Raw genomic sequence first — 14063 nt, forward strand, 5'->3', positions numbered from 1 at the left:
CCTGTTCAACCAAGAAAGAATGTGACAAAATGAAGGTTGACCACCTTCATTTTGAAAGCTGACAATATCCTATGATTCAAGTAAATTCAAGCCCAGATGACAAATGAAGATAAGAACACCTTTACTTGTCTCACAATGGACACATTTCCAATTTACAGCAGCAAAATTATGAAATGAAGACCTAAAGGTACAAAACAAATGCATAAATGTAACGATTAAAAGGTTTCTTCAGCCGTCATCTGTACTTCTTTGAAGGTGTCAGACGAAGGTGTGTGTTTTCTTGCCCGATAGTGTTGCTGAAAGAGGCCCGCACACACCCATTTACACTTTAATGCCCTAGACAAAATATGTTTTGTCATTTCAGATGAACTAGCGTTGAAAATCCATTATCAGCACAAGAGTTGCTTTAAATCAAACTTGTATGAAGCTGGCAGTATCCACAGAGCGATGGCACTTACCAGCATGTGTATCCAAGTTCAGTTGCAAACAAAAGAAAACAGTGCAAGATTAAGGCCTCTCAACTACATTTATGTTTCTCAGAATTGAAAATGGTAGCATGTGGCATATTGTGTGGACACAAGAAATATGCAGTCCTACATGAGGCGAGTAAATTGCCTCGCCCGAATCAACTTTGCTTCATATAAATATTGACTGACGCACCTCTACTTCTGTTAAAAAAACATTCTGATTAATATTGTGTTTGCGATTTACTATATAAATTAAGCAACAAAATGCCACTTGCCGTAAACTGAAAAATACGTTGCAGTTGCTTAAAGGACATCAGACTGACATCAGAAAAACGTTTTATAGCATCTAAAATACCCAAAACACACAGGCTGATAGTTTTAGTCAAATGCAAAACACCAATAAAAATGAGTTAAAGTGTCCCAAAACTACTTCAAAATGACCTCGGAGATGCCGAGTTTAAGAAGGTCCCGCCCCCTTGTTTGTGACGTCACGCCAGGATGTCTTGCCTTGCTCTAGAATCAAAACAATGGCTTCTGATTCAGAGAAGATGCTTTCTTGCTACTCATCCAGTTATTAATATGATTCAAATAGTTCTGAAGGAGAAAGCATAAATGTTTGCAATCAATTAAAGAAGTCCCCCCGTATCAATTCGAGCCGTCAGGACCACAATGTAGCGTCCCAGAAAATGCACAAGATGGCGTCTGAGCTCCGTTTGAAATGAGCTGATTTGTCTGCTGGGAATTTGTGTCAACTAGTATCAAATAGTAGCCTTGGTGCAACACACAACGATTCACCATTGCATTATTTGTGTTTTCCTTCTAATTTCGCCATCAACACGGACCAACACGAAGTTTTCAGACCAAACAAAGTACCCAAAATGCATTGTGTGTCGCTTTCTCGGTCAGGGGCGTTCCGGACGTGACGTCACGTCAGGCATCGTCATCAACTCGAAAACAAGACTCCCTGAATATTCAGTGCAAGTCTTAAAACATAAAATATAGCTATATGCCGTGGAATCTTTGTAAAATACGGCCAGTATTCATTTAAAGTCATTTGAAGTGATTTTACAAATTATGGACACAACTTGTCCGGGGGCGTCGGTTGTCCTTTAAGGCTCAGGTCATGACTAATTACAGTACACCTGTTTTCTGTGTTTGGTCATTTGACATTTGCAAGCTGAGCTGTGATTGATCCTGACCTGAGCCCTGACTAGTGGTGATGTCATTTTCCGTCGGCAGCAAGTGGCAAAATGGCCACGGTCTGAGTGGGACAAAACAAATGGATTTTAATGCTTAATTCATCTTCGACAAATGCAGTATTAATCAGAATACCGCACGGAGACTAGCGGGGCCGCAGAAAAACAAATTAATGTCAAGACTCTATTTCCCCTTTAAGCACACAGGTGTTTACATTTGACATTCAAGCATGATTTGAACCAGATATAGGACAACGGTGTGTGTGTGTGTGTGTGTGTGTGTGTGTGTGTGTGTGTGTGTGTGTGTGTGTGTGTGTGTGTGTGTGTGTGTGTGTGTGTGTGTGTGTGTGTGTGTGTGTGTGTGTGTGTGTGTGTGTGTGTGTGTGTGCGCGTAGGGGTTTACGCACCCAGCAGCCATGCGTACAATCTGCGGTTCAGGGACATGTCTCTTCTCAGAACCACATGCAAGGCAGCCGACAGGATTCGTATCATGTCAGGGCGAGTAGCCTAAGCACAGCAGAATATAGCATTGAGACTGACCTGACATATACATGACACTGTACATCCAGGAACTTCCTTCACATAACTGACAACATGTGTATTAAAGTTTCTAAGGTTTTTTGACATTGCCAGTGAAAAACACTCTCCGAATAGAAATAGTATCTGAATTTTGAGTATTAATGGCCATTTTTTTTCATTAAAAATGCATTAGTCACTGGAGGGATAAGAAGAAGGAATACATGATTTCCCATTGTATAGAAATATACTACTAACTACAGGTTGTGAAAAATGTATACTTTCATTCTAAGATACAGACTATCTCAGGCTATGAATTTACAGTATATACCGTACGTGTAATAATTAGGGCTGGGGAAAAAATACTTCAGTCAAAAAAATAGTTTTTGATTTGAGTCATCAAAACAAAGAAGTACACTAAAATGGTGGCATTGTCATATCGTATCACATCCCATGTATAGAGAAGCATATTGAATCTTCTTTAATGAGAAACGCACACCCGATATAAATCATTCATTCATTCATCTTCCGGACCGCTTTATTCTCACGAGAATAGCGGACGGTGCTGGAGCCTATCAGCACTTTGGGCAATTGGCGGGGAACATGCAAACTCCACACAGGGAGCGGGATTTGAACTCACGACCTCTGTACTGTGAAGTCGACGTGCTAACCCCTCGACTACCGGGTCGCCAGATATAAATCAGTGTAACTTAATATTGGCGCCGCGAGAGCATCTGCCTTTACAGCAGCTCCTGTATTTTGTATTTCTACTTTTTATTTTCCTTTCCTTTTCCTTTCATCACTTTGCTGCGGTGAAAGGTAAATTTCTCAACTGTGTTACTGATAAAAACTAATCTATTCTAATCTAATTGAATTAATGTGGATAGTTTGGGCTTTGGCGAACGTTGACATGTTGATGCAACTTTATAAATGTCACAAAAGTTACACTAGTACCACATATACATTTAACAACACAATTGAATTCAATAAAATGCCATTCTTCTTTTCATTTCGGCTTTTCGCTTCAGGGTTCACCACAGTGAATCAGTGTGACTAACTCTGTTTTGTGCATCCTCTTTTCTCACCTTCATGTCCTCTTTAACAACATTCATAACTCTCCTCTTATGCTTTCCTTTCGGTCTCCTGCCTGGGAGTTCAAGGCTCAGCATCTTTCTCCCAATATATTTATTCACTCTCCTCCGGACATGTCCAAACCATCTTAGTACGGCCTCTCTGACTTTCTCTCCAAAACCGCTAATATGAGTTATCCCTCTGATATACTCATTTCCAATAAAATGTAATTGAATTCAATAAAATTGGTAACATTTTACATCATTGAATCAAATTATAACCCATTCATCCATAAATATATCAAATTGGCTTTTGTGAAAAATACACACCCATATCAATAACATAGGTTTTGTTTTCTACGGTCAGTTGAGAGTGGGTTTGTCCTAACAATAGGGTCATAAATCACATAACACACAGATAGAGAGAACATCCGGCATTTGAAAGGTAAATGTAGGGGAGCGTGTTATACATTAAAGTGTATTATATTGAAGAAATTACGGTAAGTAAAACTAGTTCTATCTGGCACTGAATTGGATATTCAACTCTAACAATAAAATACATATGCCAATCAAAATGAAATTTGTGCAAAGGCCTGGAGTCTTGATCCACATTGTATCAAAAACTTTTCTCACTTGGCTCATGTGGAAGGGGAAGCAGAAAAGGATGAGGTCCAAAGTGCTTCGCTGTACCAGCACACTTGAGTCCTGGACCGATGTGCTGACAGCTTCCACCTGTTCAGAAAATAATCAGATGTATAGACACATAAGGGATGGACACACATTTATCAATTACCGACTCATTGATTTCTAAAAATGTTTCATTCATCAAAGTTGAATTGTACTAGATTGTGGCCTTTGATTAGAATTACAAGATTTTAAAAATAATTTGACTACAGTAATGCTTTTAGTGGTGACTAATAATTATCTACACAGAATGTGGTGTGAAGGCTTATATTGTGGGAAAACAATGCAATCTAAACTATGAGTATCAGCAAATTTCACAATCATCAAGTTAAGACCAATGGCATGCTGTCTTGGTGATGTGGTGCAGTGGCTTGAAATACCCATTCATCAGAGATTTTTTTTATGTGATGAAAGATGGCTCTCATGAAGTATTCTGCAAAATTGAGCACGCACCATGAGTTCAATGTCACTGCCTATGACGTAGAGCTGGTCTTCCATGCAGAGCTTACGATTCAGGTGCAACAGGACAAAGGAGACCCCCGGTAGACGCACAGCAGGGCTGTTGAGGATGCTGCCCCATAAGGCACTATAGAATGCCGACTGCTCAACTGCTGCTGCCACCTTCTCCAAAAGGCTGTTGGTTCTGCACCAAAGATACAGTGCTTGGGCATAATGCATTGATTATAAAAACTATTATACACACAAAGAAAAGGCACAATTGAAATTCTTACAGGCTTTTACGTACGATGATTTGGGCATGGCAGCATGACCGGTGACCACATGAGTTGAACTTTGTCAATTCTAATTAGTCTTTCCGGCTTGATGGGTGGGCAAGTTGAAATGTGGTAGATAATGCCATTTTTCTTTGAATAATACATTTTGCTTCAGGAGTCCTACAACTTCTGGTTATGGATTAATTCCGCATTCAGTTATTGTAAGTGTACACAATTAACTAAAGACAGATATAGATGTTTTTTTTTTATATTACCTCTAGTGTGTGTGGAGTATAAGCTACAATGGATGACAAGAAACTTCAAGCGTTTCAAGATTTTCATGGCTTCACACAGTATAAAACCAGTGCTTTCTCCCATTACTCTCCTCCCACATTCATCGATCCATTAACACAACTATGGTTGAACAATTTGCAATCATCTGATATTGCTTATTTTAAGAAAGATATATTAATTGCTTGTTTTGTTTAAAAACAAAAAAGAGAACTTTGGAAAAATAATTGGATGTTAAATTACAATTGCAATTTTGAGGAGATAAAAAAGATAAATTTGAGTGTTAGATTACTTTCCAAAATCATTCAGCCCAGAATCAGGTTTTCTCACCTATCATAGAACTCAGATCCTTCCTCGAGCCCAGGCAATACGCCAGTGAGGAGTCCTTGTAGACCAGGCTTCAGGGTCTTGCCAAGAGGCAGGTAGTAAGTCTCATAAAGGCCCAGCAACACAGGCTTTACGGACATGGCAGCATTGGTGAGTAAAGGGAAGAGCCCAGAGCTGCAGGGTACAAGATGATGTGACATGAGTTGCCTTCAATGTGACCAGTGTCGGTTCACTAACACTGTAAAGCAACACTTGCCTGTAAAGAAATAGGTCTTTCGCCAGCCTCTTGGGGCCAATGATCTTGAAAATTATCTCATAGGTCTCCAGGGCCTTACGGTGGACCCCACTGGGCAGGGCAGGATGGAGACATTGGGCCAGCCGCTTGCCTATTGTTAGCTTCTTGGGAACCACTTGATATTTTGCATTGTTCTGCAATATCTGGGAGGACAACGAAGCACAGCCCTGAGTTTTAATGTCAGCCGTTTTCAGATCAGATTGTTTTTCTCTGTCCCTTTTGTTTCAGAAGAGTTGTTCTCAACCTTTCCCTTGTGCATATTCTTGATGAACAAAAAAAGTAAAAAAATAACATACATATTTGAATTGTGCAAATTGATAAAAATGTTGTGAATTTGCACAAATGTAGTAGAGTGCAATGCAATGCATTATAAATTGCATTGTGGCTTTTAATTACTTTTTGACACCCTCCATCTACAACAGGGGTGTCAAAGTCATTTTTTGCCGCGGGCCACATTGTAGTTATGGTTTCCTCTCGAGGGCCGTTATGAATTTGGGGAACCCATTAGAATGTTTAAATCCCTTCAAATATTACATATAGAGCACACAGCAAATTAATGAATAACTCGTTTTCAAATCTGAAGTCAAGAATAATGACTTTTATTGTGGTTGACATCCAAAAATATGAAATTTCGGATCAGATTTTAGCAATCATCATGGAATTTAACAAGTTTGATTTGCTTTCGCGGGCCGAAAAAATGATGTGGCGGGCCGGATTTGGCCCGCGGGCCTTGACTTTGACACCTGTGATGTATAACTTCCACAACAAAAGACGTTCCCAGATGAAACGACATTAATGGTATATGCACACTGAATCTGTAAACAACACATACCATGCTTGATCAATAGCCTATCGATGCATTTAACAATGAAAATGAAAGTGAGAGCCCTTATTAAAATACAGATACAAATAAGATATGATGACTTACACTGGCGAAACAGATGGAATTTATGAAAAAAATACTGCCACCCACTGTATTTTTGGTAGATAAAGTAAAATCATATTTCAATTAATCAGAGCACCTTCATAAAAAGACATTTCCTTTTACTGTGACCTTGCAACTATACCATGAACGTCAGGGTTCTCATTCAGTTTGCAGACACAATGTCTGCTCTTCAAGTAGTGTGTGAGTATCATTCAAATTACAAACCACCAGTGTCAATTTAAAGGACAAGCGACGTCTCCGGACAAGTTGTGTCCATAATTTGTAAAATGGCTTCAAATGACTTCTACTCAGCGTATTTTACATAGATTCCACCGCATATAGCTATATTTTACGTTTTAAAACTCGTGCTGAATATTCCAGAAGTCTTGTTTTTGAGTTGGTGACGAGTCCGTACGTGACGTCACTGAAGGAACGCCCCTGACAGAGAAAAAAGGACACATTGTAGCAGTCCTTCAATCATAACAATGCTTGTTTGGTCTGAAAACCTCGTGTTGCACCAGAAAGAGTCAGAAGAGGGCGTCCAAGCTCCATGTAAGGAATTGATCAGCCTGTGGAAACGGGCCGATTCATTCCTCACAGGAGCTCGGTGGCCATTTTCTGCCTCTTTTTGGGTGAGACATTTCTCCCCAATGTTGCCTCAAAATGGCACGGAATAAATTCTTTAATCGATTGCAAACATGTATGCTTTCCTGTTCAGAACTATTTGAATCATATTCATAACTGGATGTGTAACAAGAAAACATATTCTCCGAATCTGAAGCAATTGTTTTGATTCTCCAGCAATGCAAGATGTCTTGGCGCGACGTCACGAACCGGGGGTGGGACTTTCTGAAAATGCCCAATTCTCAGCTCAATTTTTTTGCAGATTTTGGACACTTTAAGTCATTTTTATTGTTGTTTTGCATTTGAATAAAAATATCATACTGCATGTTTTGGGTATTTTAGATGCTATAAAACGTTTTTCTGATGTCAGTTAGGAAACAAAAAAGTGACGTTGGTTGTCCTTTAAGGGTGATTAATTGAGGAAACGGGCTTTGGTTGGGGCTGAAAGTTAATGTGAATGTTTGTGTTTTGAGTGCAGTGCCTGTGAGCAAATGCAGTGAATTTTTTTACAAACTCAGATCATTACCTTGTTGAGCTTGCCCAGCGCAGAGATGAGGTCTGCCCACTCACTTGAGTACTCAAAGTTCTTCAGGGCTTTATCCACCGCTGCTACATAGTTCCTGTACTTTGAGTCACCGAGCAGCTCCACTTCCTCTGCGTTCATTCTATTTGGTGGCTATTGTTCTTCTGTTAAAAACCAGGAATGCATGTGGGCGTAACACCTGTGCAAAGGACACAATGAAAACACAGTTGATTAGTTATTGAAAGTGACTGTTTGGTGGCACTGCCTAATACAAACAGGAGTCAAAGAAACCAATCCAAGCAAACATGACCGTATCGAACACAGGAGTATATATTTAGTAACGCTTTTATAACTAGACAGTAGGTAGGTCTTGCTATGGTGATCCCTTGAAGGGAAAAGCCGAAAGGAAAAGAAGAGGAAGGTCGAAGAAAAGAAAAGTGAGGAAACACCTCTTAAAGGACAACCAACGTCTCCAGACAAGTTGTGTCCATAATTTGTAAAATGGCTTCAAATCACTTCTAAGCGTATTCTACAATGATTCCACCGCATATAGCTATATTTTACATTTTAAGACTCGCGCTAAATATTCCGGAAGTCTTGTTTTTGAGTTGGTGACGAGTCCTCACCCTACGTCACTGAAGGAAGGCCCCTGACCGAAAAAAATGACACATTGTAGCAGTCCTTCCATCACGTCAATGCATTTTGCTGTACTTTGGTCTGAAAACGTCGTGTAGGACCAAAAAGAGGCAGATGAGGGCGGCAAAGCTCTATGTAAGGCCTGTGGAAATGGCCCGATTAATTCCTTACACGATTTTGTCGTCAGTTTCTGCCTTTTTTTGGGTGCGACATTCCCCCCCCCCCCCCCCCCCTCAAAATGACACGGAATAAATTATTTAATCGATTGCAAACATGTATGCTTTCTTCTTCAGAACTATTTCAATCATATTCCTAACTGGATGAGTAACAAGAAAGCACATTCTCTGAATCTGAAGCCATTGTTTTGATTCTTGAGCAAGGCAAGGCGTCTTGCCGTGACACAACGAACATGGGGGCGGGAACCTCTGAAACTGACCATTTCCGGTTTTGAATTGAAGTACTTTTTAGACACTAAGTCATTTTTATTGGTGTTTTGCATTTGACTAAAAATATCATACTGCGTGTTTTGGGCATTTTAGATGCTATAAAACGTTTTTCTGATGTCAGTTAGGAAACAAAAAAGTGACGGTGGTTGTCCTTTAAGGGAATATTTATATTTTCACAAAGTAATTGCAAACTCAGAGTTGAAAAAAACCAGAATCAATATCAATACATACTTTTAATGGGGGGTGAACATTATATGATTGTTGTCCAGGTTGCCTGAATTTGAGGTCATTGAAAATTAAGCCAAGGGCGTACTCTGCTGGAGAACAGGTGAAACAATTGTCAATTTAAAATTTAGACCGGAGTATTCCTTTACGTTGGACACCTTGAGCAGTCACATCAAAACTCCATAACATGGGCGTAATAATGCCATATTATGGATGGATCCTTTTTAACCAAATACAGTTGGCAAATTAACCCTTTCATGTACAAAAATGATAACATGCAACTTGTTAACATGATAGGCTGTCCATTGTCATGACTGCTGACCTTGAAAGGGTAAATGCAATCTGACTAATACATAGCACGGTAATTAATTGGCACGCTCGCCTCACAGGGCAGGAAAATGGTTATATTCCAGCTCCAGCCTTGCTGTGTGGGGTTTGCAGGTTTTCCCCATGCCTGCGTGGGTTTTCTCCGGGTACTCCAGTTTCCTCCCACACTCCCAAAAATACATGACAGGTTAATACAGGGGTGTCCACAGTCGGTCCTCAAGGGCCCGCTGTCCTACCTGTTTTTCAGCTCTCCCGGGAGCAACGCACTTGGTTCAAATCATCATGACTGTTTTGATGCTGCTTCAGAGCTGGCTGATGGGCTGATCATCTGAATCAGGTGTGTTGCAGCTGGGTCAGATGGAAAACAGGCAGGACAGTGGCCCTCCAGGCCTGGAGCTGGACATGTCTGGTTTAATACAACACTCTAAAACAGTGGTTCTTAATATTCTTTGAGGGACCGAATTCAAGCAGTTAACCCAATGTCAAAATTGGAAACACCTCCAAAGATAGTGGAGAATGACCGAGCAACGATCCTGTGAGCAGTGACCCCCAAATGAGATGAGTGGTTGCAACAAATCCCAGGAACAACATCGGATACAGTGTCTTAGTCCAGAAAAGTGTAGTGCTGCGAACAGCAGGGATACTGCGAAGAACCCTCAAGCTTCCTGGCCTGGTCGTACGATGACATCAGTCACATATTTACTTATGAAGCGAACTAAATTTCCCACAACACTGATTGCACTGTAATACATGCAGGAATGGAGAAACAGGTCTGTCACAACTAATTGACATGTTCAGTCGGAGGTGTTTTACCCTCCATGGCAGAGTCCCTGTCTCACCTCTGATACCGATTCACCATACTCCTACGGTTTGATTGAGCCCAGGTTAAGAATCACTACTCTAAATTGTCCCCAAGTGTGATTGGGAGAGTAAATCCGCATAAATGGTTGAATTGATGGTACAGTTATGTTACAAAATAACTTCTCAGTGGTCAGGAAACGATGGCTTCACCCGGAGATTATGAAAACTGTCTCAGAATAGCATCAAGAAACAAAGTTCGGATAGCTATTTTATAACATTATTTTAAATGCAAGGCATTGACGAGCATTCTTTGGATGGACAACTTTCATTTTGAAGGTGCCCAATGCTAGTCAAAAACCTTTTCTTTGGGAACACAACGATGGAGTCAAAATATCAGTACCCTCTTCGAATAAATAAACCGCTTTAACGAGACTTAATCGGACAAAAAGAACGTGGCATGGATATTTTGGAAGCCAATTGATGCACATTTAAAAAAGGGGACATCTTTTGGTTTAAAATTAACCCAGTCAAATGTAAGTATTCACACGGTTTTCATCGATTTTTAAATCCAAAAGCATTTAATTATATAGACAGTAAAACGTGGCTTCACCTATACAGTCCCTAATGTCTGTTTACATCAGTGGATGCTAGGGCGAACAGTTAACATTTTTAACTGTAACATGCTTTGACATTTAACACACACTGCATCACGTCGTTTTACAATGTATCTTACCGTCGTAGTTTAGCGGACAAGAAGTGTCTTCCAAATCGACACCCAGTTGGGTGGATTAAATGTGCTGTCACATCAGTAACAAGCTAGCAAAGGCGCTAACCTTTGCTAACAGTTTGCTTGGGAGATGGTGAGGACGGGCCCGACACCTATTTCACAATGTTTCGATTTCTTGGTAAGAAGGCAATGGCTAAATATATTGTACACATTCCCTCGGTGTTTGTTGTTGCTGTATGCCAATCATCAACCACGAGATAAAGATCGGACGTACAAAGTAGTTATGTGTCGTTCGCGAAATCCGGTTCTTGCAGTCGGCTCTTTGAATTGAACGTTTGGAACCGGCTCTTAAGAGGGAGCCGCTTGACGAGCCGACTTTTTTCCACCCCCTTCGTTTGAAGCCGCACATGATTGGTCAAAATCCGTGATAAAAGACCTGGCAGGGTTTTACGCGCTCTCTCGCGCGTGCAAACACACGCCCATAAACACACACCCGCAAACACACGTGCACACACACACACACACACACACACACACACACACACACACACACACACACACACACACACACACACACACGCGCGCCCACGCACACACACACACGTTTTTGTGACATGGTGGGGACATGGTGTGCAAAACGGTTTTGACCCGTGGGAACCCAATTTCAAAAAAGAAAAAAACATCTTTATGAACCTCATAAGAATTGGATTTTAGGACCCATTTTTTAGCCTGTGCTCACTCAGAAATAACTTTAAAATGGCATAATTCTTGATTTCATTTTTCCAGGTTTTTCGCAACTCTGTGGGGACTTAACGAATCATGTCAAACCAAAAATACCAGCTTATTTTTTTCAAGAGACAATTTTTAGAGCAGGCGTGGGCACTCCTGGTCCTGGAGAGCGACCCTCCTGCATGTTTTCCAAGTCTCCCTGTTACAATACACCTGATTCAAATAATCACATAATCACAAAGCTCTGCGGAAGCCTTACATTGAACCTCCTCATTTGAATCAGGTGTGTCGCAACAAGGAGACTTGGAAAACATGCAGGAGGGTCGCTCTCCAGGACCAGGAGTGCCCACCCCTGATTTAGAGCCTGTAAGGTCAGCAATTGTGTTTTGCAGGAGCCATGATCGTATATTTTTTGACAATTCTAAATTTTGAACACATACATTGTGAAATACAGTAAAGTCTCGTTATATCGATATCGGATATATCGATAGTCCCGGTTATATCGATACTATTTCTATGCACGCACAGAGAAAATTACATGCAAACAGGATCGGATATATCGATAGTCCCGGTTATATCGATATTTTTTCGGACTCCCTTGAATATCGATATAACGAGACTTTACTGTATTTTGTTCACATGCACAACTTGGTCCAAGCCCCCTCCCATTTTCTGACACGATATCCGACAGAATAATCAAGCACCAGATGTAGGTCTGCCAGGTTCTGTCACTAGCAAAAGTTTGACTCCATCCAGTATTGGACTTTTCAATGTGCTATTCTTTATTATTTATCTGTGAATTACATCCCATTGGTGCTGCAAGCAAATTTTTGTTTCATAAATGTGTGTTCCAACACTTGGTGTGCTCTTTGTGTAGTGTTTAGATTTGTATGGATTGGATTGGATTGGATTTGGATTTGCCTTTATTAGTTTCGCAGTGGAGAAATTTACATTTCACAGCAGCAAAGTTATGAAAGGAATGAAAGTAGAAAAGCAAAATACAGAAGCTGCTGGAAAGGCAGCCACTCTTGCGGCGCCGTCTTGAAATCAAAGGAACAAACAAAAAAAAAATACATAACAAATAACATGACAACACAAAGACACAGAGAGTCATTCATTCTTAAGCACTTTCTGTACCCTCTTTGTTACACGAAGCAGTTCCAGATGAAAGAGGAGAGGATCAAAGCATCTCTTAACCAGTGGATCAGGGACATCATAGTGGAATGTGCGCGTCGACTACAATCTAAATGTGAAATCAAACACGCAGCTGTAGCATCCATTGACGAAAATTGATTGTCTCACATCTCCTGTCCCTCATAAATCCACTTCAATTCCAACCAGTTCCATATATGCATCGGAGCTCTGCGCTGACGCTCCTTCCTTTTTACCGCGGGCTCCTCAAGCCATGCATTCATCCAGCCGCAGACTGTCCAACAGCACCGACCTTTCCGCTGAACAAAGTGGGGCTGTGAAGATGCTGCCCATTACAGGCTCAAAAAACCACAATCGCCCCATAGCTGTCCAGCGTTGACAGTCAAAGGGCACCGACATTCCTCCCATTCAAAAACAGTATTGGCATATGCTGAAAAGGCGCAACTGCTCAGCACAGTCTCCTCCATGATGAATGTCGTGGCCAAAAATGCTGAAAAACAATCCATATCTCCGTTCCACACGACGCACAACAACACAAAGTGACAAAAGAAAACACAAAAACAAGACAAAAACAACAACAAAAAGTAATGTTCATGAGAGCACTTGCTGACGGTTGCCTACTCGGGCGCCATCTTATAAAATTGATTGAAGAGAATCAAGTAAACTAACACTGCTCACGTACCAATTTCAATGGCAGCCTCCGATCTTTTTAATAATTGAAATACGTACATTAACCTGAAATTACAAAAATTCAAGACATTGTGGTAAGAAAATAAATACAAATTGCTTTCATATTAACAACTGCGTGTAAAACGTTCAAGATTGAAATAAAAGTGCTGGACAAAATTGGTGTGTCCAGAAGTTAAGTCGACAAATATTCAAGAAAAAAACACAAAATATGTTGAAATAACAGCTATTGTCTCTGTGTTGTATTGAAATGTGCCAGAAACAAGTGCACATGACACATATAACATAGATAAAAGCAATGCATTGTTCCAGCTGCCAAACCTAACCTTAACCTAGTTTCGAACCGAACCTTACCTGCGTTTTGCGGACATTCTCATTAATTTAACAGTGCGGTTTTTCACGAAATATTTAACTCCCTTCCAAGTTCTCCCTTTCAATTCTTCTGGTGAAGCCTTAACTTAGTTCATGTATTCGTCTTTGCCTGGAACCTTGAGAGACCTGATGGAGTCCATCAAGGTTTTCTCCACAGCGTAGATTTCTTCTTCTGTCCACTTTTTTACTTTCATTTTTTTACGTCTTCCTTCCCTATATAAAATGGAACAGTAAATTAATTAATTAATATTCCTTTTAATTTAATTAATTAATATTCCTCCACAAGTTAAGACACAGGCCAGTGCTATCTAAAGTCATCATTGGTCTGTT

The 14063-nt window shown here is 40.4% G+C and overlaps 1 protein-coding gene across 5 annotated transcripts in view; it reads right to left on the bottom strand.

The window, feature by feature from the left end:
• dop1a (DOP1 leucine zipper like protein A) overlaps nt 1–11125 on the bottom strand; it is a 46541-nt gene extending 35416 nt beyond the window's left edge. For 4 of the 5 annotated variants that reach the window (XM_088998062.1, XM_088998061.1, XM_088998059.1 and 1 more), the window contains exons 1-7: nt 10800–11124; nt 7635–7830; nt 5521–5702; nt 5268–5438; nt 4387–4576; nt 3883–3981; nt 2071–2170 (exon numbers count right to left, since the gene is read on the bottom strand). In XM_088998062.1, the coding sequence (XP_088854188.1) occupies nt 2071–2170; nt 3883–3981; nt 4387–4576; nt 5268–5438; nt 5521–5702; nt 7635–7772 (880 nt within the window). In that variant the 5' untranslated portion in view covers nt 7773–7830; nt 10800–11124. Of the gene's footprint in view, nt 1–2070; nt 2171–3882; nt 3982–4386; nt 4577–5267; nt 5439–5520; nt 5703–7634; nt 7831–8944; nt 9028–10799 lie in introns of all 5 variants that reach the window. The other variant, XM_088998060.1, reaches the window with a different exon arrangement.
• Nucleotides 11126–14063: the final 2938 nt, after the last annotated feature.

Source organism: Hippocampus bargibanti, linkage group LG06, assembly GCF_051943395.1.
Source record: "Hippocampus bargibanti isolate YZ-2025 linkage group LG06, ASM5194339v1, whole genome shotgun sequence".
Lineage (NCBI taxonomy): Eukaryota > Metazoa > Chordata > Actinopteri > Syngnathiformes > Syngnathidae > Hippocampus > Hippocampus bargibanti.